Source organism: Sipha flava, unplaced genomic scaffold, assembly GCF_003268045.1.
Source record: "Sipha flava isolate LNK unplaced genomic scaffold, YSA_version1 196_pilon_pilon, whole genome shotgun sequence".
Taxonomy (NCBI): Eukaryota; Metazoa; Arthropoda; class Insecta; order Hemiptera; family Aphididae; genus Sipha; species Sipha flava.
Window position 1 is genome coordinate 377253 of NW_020272770.1, and position 12885 is coordinate 390137.

At 27.4% G+C, this 12885-nt stretch overlaps 2 protein-coding genes across 4 annotated transcripts in view; one reads left to right on the forward strand and one right to left on the reverse strand.

Annotated features, from left to right (window-relative positions):
* The first annotated feature begins 304 nt into the window (after window positions 1-304).
* On the forward strand, window positions 305-6687 carry LOC112681744. The gene is made up of 5 exons (XM_025552042.1): window positions 305-778; window positions 5424-5668; window positions 5731-6004; window positions 6095-6241; window positions 6306-6687. Exons 1-5 carry the CDS (start codon window positions 703-705, stop codon window positions 6605-6607), a joined length of 1044 nt encoding a protein of 347 aa, XP_025407827.1. The 5' UTR covers window positions 305-702; the 3' UTR covers window positions 6608-6687.
* A 1866-nt stretch (window positions 6688-8553) lies between these two features.
* Window positions 8554-12885, reverse strand: part of LOC112681745 (MATH and LRR domain-containing protein PFE0570w) — a 7571-nt gene continuing 3239 nt past the window's right edge. Inside the window, exons 7-13 of one of the 3 annotated variants that reach the window (XM_025552046.1) lie at window positions 12095-12541; window positions 11873-12031; window positions 10990-11801; window positions 9919-10000; window positions 9684-9836; window positions 9461-9616; window positions 8554-9184 (exon numbers count right to left, since the gene is read on the reverse strand). In XM_025552046.1, the coding sequence (XP_025407831.1) occupies window positions 8997-9184; window positions 9461-9616; window positions 9684-9836; window positions 9919-10000; window positions 10990-11801; window positions 11873-12031; window positions 12095-12541 (1997 nt within the window). In that variant the 3' untranslated portion in view covers window positions 8554-8996. Of the gene's footprint in view, window positions 9185-9460; window positions 9617-9683; window positions 9837-9918; window positions 10001-10989; window positions 11802-11872; window positions 12557-12885 lie in introns of all 3 variants that reach the window. The other 2 variants (XM_025552045.1, XM_025552044.1) reach the window with 2 other exon arrangements.

Genomic DNA, 12885 nt, shown 5'->3' on the forward strand with positions numbered 1-12885 from the left:
GGGAAACGATGATGCAGAAAACGCGGTAAGCAAGAAGCGAAGACGACGGTGGGGTAACGAAAAGAGTTTGGAGTTCACGAGTCAACGTCCGATGTAAAAGTCCCTGCCCCGTCCGATCCGGCAATCCGGTGCAGAAGCAGTGGACGGCGGATCCTCAGCGCAGCGCGTTCGCCCGGGTGTCGATCTCGGCAGCGATCACTTCGGTCTTTGTCGGTCCTACAGTGTTGCCACCGCCGCCGTCTGATAGTGCCAGTACGATTTGATTAGGTAATCGTCGGCGCGTGCGTGCGCTTTTTCCATATGTGATACGTGCAGCAGTTGCCGTGCACTAGCAACTCGTACGGGCAGCACAACAATAATTACGATAATAATAATAATAATAATATCATACGGCGTGTTGCGCGAGCTGTGCCACTACACTTGGTGCGTCCGCGTCCGTTCGTCGTGTGGTGTCGCTGAGAAACGGACATCGTATCCGGCCGTTCCGAATCCGACGTACAACCGTTTTCATCTCAATCGGCTTCGAACGGGACACGGACATCGGGGGCTGATTGAACACCGCTACGACCATGGTGTCGATGACGGCCGTGTCCTGCGGCAGTCCCTTCGCGCCGCTCGGATGATCCGTCAGGTTCGAGTCGCGTTCGGTCACCGTTGCACCCGTCTCCGCCGTAGCAGCTGAAACTCGCGCGGTACCGTCCGATGGATCCGTCGTCGTTGCTCCTCGGGCTGCTGGTCGTGTCGTGCCTGGGCCGACCGTCCGAGTCTTACGTCGAAAGTGAGTAGTTTTTACCGTCGCCCGTACGCGACGCAATCGATGACATCCCGTGCGACAGGTTCGGGCTAGTGACGAATCCCTTTCTTGGCCTAACCCGACCTGTTGACGATGCACGTGCGGGCAGATATTTTGTACCGTGCAGTTAGGCCCGATGGTCGCCCGTATCCCTTTGGTCGGGCGCGATGAGTTCGATTTATTTGCATTTTGTTTTACGTGCGAAGGATTTTAAGTTGTTGGACATTACGTGCGTTTGCCGAGAACGGCTTTGGCCTTCATCCGTTTTGCGAACAGGAGGAATATGATGTGTCCGTTCTGATTCACCAGCACACTTGATTTCTTCGCATAGTTTTTAATTCTTTGATTTATTTACCATGCCGATAATGGCGTTGCTTCAAAGTTTTCGTTTTACTCAGAAAGCATCGGTCTGATGTGTACGAATGAGAATCTCAAAGGTTTATACATTCCCTTGGGATCTCTGCACCGATGAAACGCTAATCCGTACCGATTTCTATTGGGAACTTCATTAACGAACCATTTATATCCTGTACGTTAAATATTTTAATTTTAATGAATAGGTCTTGGAAACCAGACCTAAATTTCCTGTTTAAACCACTAATCATTTGAGGATATAGAATGTGTTTATTTCAGGAAAGTGATTGTAGGAGGGGAAGTCATTTTCTCAAGGTAAAAATAACAATATCATGATAATTTTGTGTTAAACACAGTTTTTTAACTGTTTTATATAGTTATTATTAGTTGTAATATATACCTATTGTATATTTAACAAAAAACTGTTGGTCACCAGAGCTAAATAGTTCCTAAATTGAATTGAAATAATTAACTTGTTTCTGACTTAAAATATATGGTGCAAATTATTCATCCTTGTCTGCTTAAGTGGATTTTCAATTTTTTTTTTTTAAAATCAATAATAATTGTATGTCTTGGGAAATCACTAGGCTAATAAGCTTAATCTAATCTTACATGTTGTTATAATCTATGTAATATTATTTTTTATTTATTCAAGCTTACTTTTTCTTTTTTTTTGGCAATTAAAATCTTACAATACAATAATATAGTACCAATAAAATTAAAGTTCTTATAAAATTACCTTCATAAATAAATATAGAAATGTTAGTAACTACCTGTGAATTAACAATATTTCATTTCCCCAAAAGATAAGGTCTGAAATGAACATACTGAATATAAATTTTTATATATTATTCCTTTACTATAAATCACCATAACTCCATTTCAATGGATGATAGTCATTACCCAATCAGCTGTTTTAAAATTTGCCTAATTTGATGTTGATCCATTAGCATATAAGTAGTTAATACATCCGGCATGTGTCATACTAATGTATCTGAGAATTGATTGCCCTGTTGTATTTAGATAAACATTTCTTTTACATATATAATATAATATAAGTATTTTATAATTTTCAACATGTTTATATTAGATACTATGAACAATCCAAATTTAACTTTAAATAATAAATTATAATTTATCTAGGATAAAATGAAAATAAATATTAGTCTGTATTTATAAAATGAGTAAGTTCTTAACTTACTTTAAATCATTAGTTACATAAATCCTAATTTGCATGTATTTAATTGATGGGATCAAACTAAATGTTAAAACAAAAGAAAACAAAGTTATAGGATGTAAGCCAATAAGCCTTATTGCAGTACATATACACTGGTTAATAAAAAATTAAGGACACTCTAAGAATGTCAGAAACTATAGCTCTTTGGGGTTCACTCAAACTATGTTAATCTATTACTATTCAATATATTATAAGTATCTCATATTTTGCATTATCTTTCAATTGTAAGATCACAAAATTATTCATAATTTATAACATTTATATTGATGACTCAGCTTTCAGTTCTCCTAAAATAGTATTTTTTCCTTGCTTAAGAATGTCGATGAATCATTAAATATTATTGAATTGTAGTGATATCAAATGTCAATCACTCAACATTTGAGATTTATTGGTAATTTATTCATATACTATTTGATAAACCAATATATTTTATACTATTAAGTAAATTATATAATTTTCTTATCTATGCCAGAGAGAAATACAATAAAAATAAAAATAAAAACAAAATACAATTTAACATTGTAAAATATTCATGCAATGGAAATTCAACAAATATTATATACTTATGTATGTATTTTCTACATATGTAACATTATTAATAATAATACTTGTAAAACTATAAATTTACATTTTATTTTAAGGATCATATTTTTAATATTTTTGTATTTCAAACAGTATTATTTAATGTATAAATAAATATAAGTTTAACCTGGAGTATTATTATTAAAGACCGGATTTATATTCTCTCAAAATACCTTAAATATGATAGTAATATGATGGTAATATTCTCTAAAAAACCTTCAAATATTCTTATTATATTCTCTTAAAAATATGTAAAAATGTTTGAAATTATTCAAAAATAATCAACAAACATCAATATATGGTTTAATATGCATTTTAAAAAAAAAAAATTTTTTTTTACAACATTCTTTTAATCATGAAGTATATACGTAGTTGCGTATTATAATAGAATACTATTGTACTTCAGTTAGAGTAGGAATATAGTAAAAATATTACAGTATACTCTATAGCAAGGGTCGTCAACCTTTTCAAACAAGTGAGCTACATTTGACATTTAAGTCCCTAGTGATTAACATCCAGGAAAATGTAGATCTTTAATCTTTAAATCTATTGTTCTCATTATCCAATTAATTTGATTATTTTACGCGATCGACCGATAGTGGTAAAAATAAATTATACAACGATTGACTGGTTGGCGATCCCTGGTCTACAGTATTAAAATTTAAAAACAATATTCCTTTGGTATGTTTTAATTGAATGTTGTATTAACAATATTGTCACAATATTAAAAAAATAACAAATAATCATGGTATATATATATATATTAAAATATAATAAAACAAAAAAAAATTGGTTAATAAAAGGTGATCCTTAAATAGTAATAATTTAATACAAGATATAAAATAACAATATAGGTATATATATATATGTATGTATAAAAAAAAAACAATATTTCTTTGGTGCATACAATGGTAAATATTTACTTTCTGAAGAATAATAAAGAAACTTGAAATAGGTACTATTTAAATTTTATTATATGAATTAACTATAATATATTTTACAAATTATATTTACTCATGTTAGTTCTTCTATCGCTTAAAATTTGTTTATAGACACTAAATGAACACTCAACATCAACATGTATTAGAGGTGCAAACTTCATGTTAACAACTAAATAAGATGTTAAATATTCTGGGAGATCTTCATTGTTTCCACATAAAATGTTCTCAACTTTCACTTACATTTGGTAACCTTTATTCTTTTAACATAATTGAGACACTTAAGTATTTTTATTATGTTACCCGTTTCACCAGGTATATTGGTTAGTTTGCAGATAACAGTTTGTACAATCTTCAACTATGAAACAAAACTCAAATATTCTAAAGTATGCTAAATGGGCTAAATATTCTCTAACCTATGATATATTCTCAAATATGCAAAAAAAACTTTTTTCTACAAACTCAGAATTGAATGAATCATCCACATTTTTTACTCTTATACAACTGCATAGACCAAGTAACGATATGTAAAAACATATAAATCTGGTCTTTAATTATTATACTTGAAAAGTATGACCATTTTCAAATTAAACATTTATAATCAGGTATAAACAAAGTTAATAGAATTGCTACTGAATATGAAAAAATAAAATTTAATAAAATTAATGTATTTATTTATTTCTATATATAAACTTTTTGTTTATTTATTTATAAATTAATTTACGAGTATATGCCATTTATTAATTTATTATTATTTTATTATTCAGTATCGTTTGTTTTGTAATTGTTATATTATTGAAATTCCAGTACAAATATTTTTTAAATTATATTTCTTGTTGAATAGTTTGATTACCTATGTATTTACTATTTTCATACAATTATGGTTAAATAGAATATAAGTTGAGATACAAACTATGTTTTTGTTATAGCCTGTCTTGCCATTTTATAGAGTCCGGGTTGGTCTGGGTAAACCCAGCCCATGCAGATCTTGACTAGATATATGTACTTTATATTTCATCCATTATATAGCACAATGGAGTTCATTATTTTCTTACAAATGTTTATGTAGCTATTCTTTTTCTTTTGTGTATTCACCTCGGTATTTACTATTAGCATAATATTTTTTAATTGTTATTTATCCTTGTTTTACCTTACTTTTATAATAACTAGTTATGTGTTCTTAGAAATAATAACGAATAGGGGTTTATCTTCTTAAAATTTTCTAATGTATACAAATTAGCATTATGTAAAAACCGAAGTTAAAAGAAATATTTTAAGTTTTACGTGATGATAATGTTTATATACTTCCAAATTGTATCCGGTTAAATTTATCAGAAAAAATGTTGTTTAATTAATTAGTTAGGTATTTGACTTTAAAATGGCTTAACATATTCTTTGTTTTCCAATTGAAATTTATTCCTAGTTAATGACCCAATTACTAACAATCAAAATAGTATAATAAGAGTACAGTTTTTAGTTTTGCTTATGATAGTTAATTGTTCATTAATTTTGTTTGTAGAAATGTTAGAAAATGACAGTGTTTGCTCATTGAGTTCAAAACCTGGCAGTTTGGAACTAATTGGTCGTGAAGAACAATCGGCCATGGTAATCAGAGCAAGTCGATATTTTCAAAATTGGACTGGTAAACAAGAATTTAACTGTCAATTTTCAGTATCGTCCTCACTTAACTGGGGTATTATTGTTGTTATACAACGTATGTCTTTCAGGCGTAATACTCAAGGCCAATGTATTGATTTTGTTCAAGTATGTTTTTTTTCATTTGTCATTACTTATTAACTATTTAATAATTATTTAATTAATTACAGTTTCGTCAAATTGAAAAACCCTTGAGTTTTGGAACGCTTAATTTCAAATTCAAGCGTTCAGATCCATGGAGTGCCAAAATGTGCGGTAAAGTCAATGCATTTGAAATTGACGTTGATAACGAATTAAATAACAATAGTGGTAAAGATGAAGATACAGCTATAAATTCTTTTATTGTTCATAAAGGCTTGGTTGAAGTTAAAATACATATCGCCAATAAATCCTTAGAGCTCAATGAAGAATTAAGTTTTGAAGTTGTGTTCACAGCTTTTCAAGGTATCATATTTTTTGTTGAATAGATAACTCAATTTATTACTGTAAACTTAATTCCTCTGTCAACAAATTTTACAACTACTTTATTTTTAGATTGCAAGTATGACAATGGTCTTTGGAAACATTGTGGTGGAAGAACGTGTATTTTTAAAGACTTCTTCCAGGATGGGAAATTCAACTGTCCATTCAAAAACTGTAAAGACGAGGATGGTTGTCATCCAGGTGTTCCAGTAGTTAATGGTAAATATTGAACATTTTAACAGATAATTGGTTAAATAAGTATTATTAATTTTTCTTATTTTAGGAAATGGTTATCATTTTAACACTACATTTGGTACCAAAATCATGGCTGGAACTGTTGCCGGACTTTTAACTATGTTTGTAGCATTCATTGCACTCTTATGGCTATTAAGACACTGTGGTAGTGTGTTCTGTTGTATTGGGCACCCAAACACTCATCCTCATTCTTCTGAAATGCAACCTGTACCTAACTTGGACACAATGGCCATCGTGGCCACAGCTCCACCAGATTCTAGCGGTACTGAGATGCGAACAGTCGATAAAGATTTACCACCTTCATATGAGTCATTGTTCCCAAGTAAATAATAACCGTACAAAATTATGTAAAAGTATGCACTTTTATTATTATTTAATTGTCTCATGTAGATTTGTAAGTTAATTTTTTTTACTTTTATTCAAATTGTAATACTTATATTAGAACAAAAATTTATTTTTACTTTTGGAGAGAATTATTTAAGACATTTTTAAGCTAAGCATTCCGGTTAATTTTTGATTATATCAGTGATATAACTTTTTCTCTCTTGTATTATTTAACTGTATCATTAGAATATAAAACTTGGTTTATGCTTAGTCTAAAATAAAAATTATTCATAATTTATATGCATATACAATAGTATAATGTAGGGCTTAAAAAAGCAGGGTGTAAATATCTCCTTATTTTTGATTTAAAAAGATTTTTAATTTGGAAGTAACCACTCTATATATTATGTGTATAAATAATTATTTTATGAACAATGACAAATAATATATAGTCTTTTAGGCTAGTATTTTTTTATTTATTTATTTTTTTTTTTTTGAGTTACACTGATCAATTATATATTTTTTAAACAGCTCTCATATATATAAATATTTATACAATTTAAAAGATAAATATTTGTAATTCATGTGCAATACCTAAACTTCTCAATTAAGAACAATTTACATCATAAGACTAAAAGACTGGACACATTTAAATTATAGTAAAATATTTAATTCCTGTTTTAGATTCAATTTTATATTCAATACAAATTAACTAAATATATAAAAATAATTTATAAAATTAAATAATACTTAGTGCCCATTCTTATTGGTTCTTAACTGTATCAATTATTTTTTATTTTAAATTTTTTACTTATAGACAAAAAAGCTTAAATATTTTTTTCACAAAGAAGTTTGTATAATGTATTTCAAAGAAAATGTTAGATATTTATTTATTATTTTTGAATCTTGATATTACATTAATATATTTTTATATTATTTATTGCATTTCTACTTAAAATTAGCAAAGTAATCAACACTTTCATTTCTTTCTTTAATTCTATCATTATTAGTTTAGAGATATTTAAAATAAACCAAAATAAATTCATAAAAACTTCAATATTTTTAGTTTTTCTTTTTTTATATATGTATACTATTATAATTGTATATTACTTCTAATGACCAATACAGTATTTTTAAACTAAAAATGTATTCGTTATTTTTAATATGCCCTACAGGGTACTTTGTATAAAAAAACTCATTTTCCTTCATAATTATCAAAAATATTTAGACTTCATAATTTGTATTCTTACAAATTACAATTTGGTGTTACATTACGTTAATATAAACTCCATAATTTTCAACTCAAAATTTGTTAGTTTTAAATTTACCAGTGATTCCATTTTTGTATTGAAATTAAATTATTTAATTAATAAAACAAATTTTTATAACTTATGTAAAACTGCAATTGTTATGTTGAACACTACAACATACTTAATAAAATAGTATAGTTGTATACTTTTGGTGAAAAGATAATGATATTAATATTAATTTAAATTTTGAAAACAAAAATTTTTTTACACGTAAGAACATAAATTCAATGATTACGTTCATTTGTTACTTTGAACAAATTAATTATTATTCTAACTAAAAAAAACAAATATATTTTCACTCATATAATTATTTCATATATTACATTTAATTGTTTGTGTAGCTTAATGTTACTGTCAAAAATGCTATTTTTGTATTTCTCGTTACATTTAAGCACCAAAGATAGTATATATAAACATTATTGTTAGTATCCATTAAGAAACTTTGGCATGTTTAAAAAATGTATTTACTATACATAAACCTAGATGTATATTTGTTAATAAACCATGTATATGAAAATAAAATATTCATTTATGTATGATATATTTGTAATAATATTATTAAAGATAATAATTTATTATTTTCTTTTTTCATACTATAAATTGTGATAACATTTTTAAAAAATATATATAACATATTCAACATGGATAGACTATTTTTATTTATTTTTTCTTGTGTTTTATTAAACTTGAATAAATATATTTTATTTGCCAGAATTTGAAATAATGGTAAATTCAAGGTATATGGCAAAACAATACATATTGTCAAGTGCAATAAAAGTGAATACAATTATGTTAAATAAATAATACCATCTGCTCTTTGGATGTCCAATGTTAAGTCAAAATCGCTGTGACCTACATATTGTTAAGCAATCAAAAATATAATTGTTAAAAACATAGAAAATAGAAAATAGTATTCAAGTAATAATTTTATAAGTAACAGCCTATTTTATAATTATTATAGTTAAATTCAGAATTAAATTTAATACCTAATAAATTATGAATGATACAAATAGAATTGATTTGAGTAAATAACTAGTGCTAAAGTACTTATTTATAAAAATTTTCATTAAAAATAACTATAAATATTATACATTCAATTTTTGTCTGATAATGGACATCACAAAAGTGTCACTATCGATTATTTTAGCCGTAGAATTATTCCATATTGACTTCCATCGGCGACGATCTTGATCACAAGTCACAATCAATTCTTTTTGAACTCGTTGTATTGGCCAGTTCACAGTAAAATTACCACCAGCACAAGTAATAATAACTGAAACCAAAATTATGCAATCGTTTAAATAATAGTTTGTTGGGATTTTGAATACCAAATCATTTTTATCATTGACACTAAAATACAATATTATACAGTGCTGTAACTATTCTCCATAGTGCTCTTAGCAAATTTTATTTTGACATTAATTTATAATACAAAAATATCCAATTTAATTTAACTCAAATATGCTCCTTTACATTGCTGCACTCTTGGAATCTGTCCATTTTGACAATCTCTAGTTACGACACTGATACTATGTTTTAAAATGAATACCTTTCATGTCTTTTAGACCAGGTTTCACAGATGGAGTGACTAAAACTGTATATCCTTCTAATAGTCTGCTGGTTTTAGCTCTAGCCAGAGATTCCTTCAGCTGAAACTTGTATTTTCTTTCCGCATCTTTATCAACGATTAAAAATTCGTCCACATCTATAAGAAAAATTAACATTCAAAATCAATCTGTTCATGATAAGGAATAAAGGACAATAATTTGAACCTTGAAAATTTTTAACAGTATATGAATGTTTAATCCAATTGGGATTAACAATTGGACATCCTTTAGCTATTGCTGATAATATTTTCATAGTACAACGTATTTTGTCTGTTACCAACACAGTGCACTGGGTAATTTCATCCGTAACACAACCTCCTAATAAAATGAAACAAAGCTTAAATCAAATATAAAGAAATGCAATCAAAATTATCAATTGGTTACTTGTATATGTTTATACCTGTTGTTTCAATAAACTTTTTCAATTCTTGAAGGTGGCGACTTTTTAAAAAGCTAAAAGTAACAACAACAGTACTTGGAATCTAAAAAATAAAAATGTACAGTTAAATTTTCTTGTTATATGTATACATAATAAGTTAAACCAATCATTTACTGATCACTATAAAAATAAATTAAATATTTTATTAATGAAATAAAAAAATAAATAAGATTTGATTGAAGAATATTTTCAGTATATTCTACGTTCATAGTTGTTGAAAAATAGGTTCCTCAAGTTAATAATGAATAAATCATACTATTTAACAACAAGTTGCATTTAAACATTTATTATCTTTTATAACAGAAATAGCCATATTATATATAAGCTTGTGATAGAGCTCTGGTTTTTTTAAGTTGTCATTATCGCAAAAAAAAAATAAAGATGTTAACTACACAAACATATATTTTATATACATGAATGTTACACGTGATTTATTTTTATTGTCGTTTTTAATAATAAATTATTACTAATACTTAACTAATTATAATTAATCTAACCTTTATATTCTTGGATACAAAAATACAAACATTTGCAAAAAAAAATTAAATATTTTATTTATATTCTGAAAAAAATTAAAATAAAGATGAAAAAGAGTTGCGATTGACCTGTTGGTTACCTCGTTATATAAAATATTGATTTGTTTAAATTAAAAATATTCAAGAATTATCTTCTAAGTGGAAAACTACTATAAGTATAAACAATTCAAACTAGACAACTAAGATCATATATTATAAGATTATAGATAATTAATTAAAATTAGTTAGAACTAAATAAAAACGTTGGTTGAATATATATTATACAGAATCATTCATTCAATGTTGAATATTATAAAGTTTTTGTTAATTTAATTAAGTAATTTAAATCCTAGTAATAAAATTATGATGACAAAAATAATTAGAAATTGTGTTTAAATATAATAATTAGTAAATTGTAAGCATTCAAATCTTACACTAATTATACAAATATATCTCATACTATCTTATAATATATAATATTAGATTTTTATCATATAATAATAGAAATATTACTCACCAATGGATTTAATATGTTTTCCCTATCTTCATAGCATAATCTTTTGTTTTTATCTTCAACATTAACAGTATTCTGTTTTCGTTTTTTATCATTTTCAGTGGCATTTTCTCTTTTAACAAGGGCTCTTGTTTGGTACCGATTTTTAATTTTATCAGCATTTGAAAAATTGACATTTTCTTGTTTACAACTTTTTCCTTTGTTTTCACAAGCTAATTTTTTCTTATTCCAAAATAATTTCCATTTAGTGACAGCAGTATTTGAACAAGATGGTTCACAATGTACTGAAATTGAATTAGTCTCAAGATCTATTGGAGTAGACTGCTGTTGAATTACATTTTCATTGAGGCTGGGTATATTTAATGGACTAAATATAGTTTCATTATTTTGTTTCGATAGGGATTTATTACTAGGGGAATTAAAATTTTGAAAATCCATAGAATCATCAGAAAAATGTTCTTGCTTAATAGAGGATTTCCTCCTCTCATTTTCAATTTTTGAACAAGTAAATGAATTTATATTTTTTTTTGCTGGCTCTGTAACATCATCTGATATGATATTTGTGTTATGCAAAGAATTATTGCTCAAACTGGCAGAACTAGACTTATGTAAATCCTTTTTTACACGAATTATTGGTTTTTTTTTAGTTTTCAAATTCTTGTATGAATATTTATTTTCATTACTAATAACTGACGAATGGGTATATTTTGATTTGTTATTTGAATTTGACTCTAAACACATTGAATTTCTAATCAAACATTCTTCTGTATTGTTTAGTAGAACTGTTCTTTTTTGTTTAACAGATTTATTTTCACCTGAAATAAAATAAAAATTAACAGCTTGGGTTAACAAGAAATTAAAATACATTTTGAATGATGGAACTTACTATTGGTATCAACAAGGAAATTGTTATTTTCATTTTCATGAATGCTCGATGAACTGGAAAAATTTTCATTGGATATTTTGTGAACATTTTCTTTATTCTGTTTTTTGCTGTTATCTGGTGAATTATTTTTTGAAAATGGCATCCTTGTACTTTTTTGTACTAGAAAATCCTGATTTTCAGTCTCAATAATATTTGAAACACTTATTTCTTGATTTGGTTTACCTGTTGATGTTTTTGACTCAATACTATGAGATAATTTTTGAGTAGGGCAATTAAAAAAATCTTCATTGTTTAAATCAGAAGTTTCTGTTAAGTCTCTGTAAACACCACTGCTCGAGTTTTTAATGTAACTTGAATCATTTATGTTAGGACATACAAATTCTGATCGTTTCTGAGTCTCTTGCTCGTGTTTAGAAGATAGATTTTTTGTTGATAAAATGGTCGTAGCAATTGACACTTTTTGAGTAGGACAGTTAAAAAAATCATCATCCATATCAGGTTTTTTGGCAAAATCTTCATGAGGACTAATGTTATAACTTTTAGAATGACTTAAACCGGCTTCATATGATTTAATGGTTTCTGAAGGACCTTGAGTTTCTTCTTCATGTACATTTGAAGATAATTTTGGAATTGAACTCGAACATTTAGAAACTGATAATTTTTGAGTAGGGCAATTAAAAAAATCTTCATCCACATCAGGTTTTTTGGCAAGATCTTCATGAGGACCAATGTTATAACTTTTAGAATTACTTAAACTGGCTTCACAAGGTTTAATTGTTTCTTCTTTGTGTACAGTTGAAGATAATTTTGGAATTGAATTCAAACATTTAGAAACTGATAATTTTTGAGTAGGGCAATTAAAAAAATCTTCATTGTCTAAATCAAGAGTTTCTGTTAAGTCTCTGTACACACCACTACTTGAGTTCTTAATGTAATATGAATCATTTATGTTAGGATACACAAATTCTGATCGTTTCTGAGTCTCTTGCTCGTGTATGGATGATAGATTTTTT

Coding starts and splice junctions, on each gene's coding strand:
- LOC112681744 (XM_025552042.1), top strand. CDS start 703: ATGGATCCGTCGTCGTTGCTCCTCGGGCTGCTGGTCGTGTCGTGCCTG. Junction 779..5,423: donor GTCCGAGTCTTACGTCGAAA/GTGAGTAGTTTT, acceptor TTTTGTTTGTAG/AAATGTTAGAAAATGACAGT. Junction 6,005..6,094: donor TGTGTTCACAGCTTTTCAAG/GTATCATATTTT, acceptor CTTTATTTTTAG/ATTGCAAGTATGACAATGGT.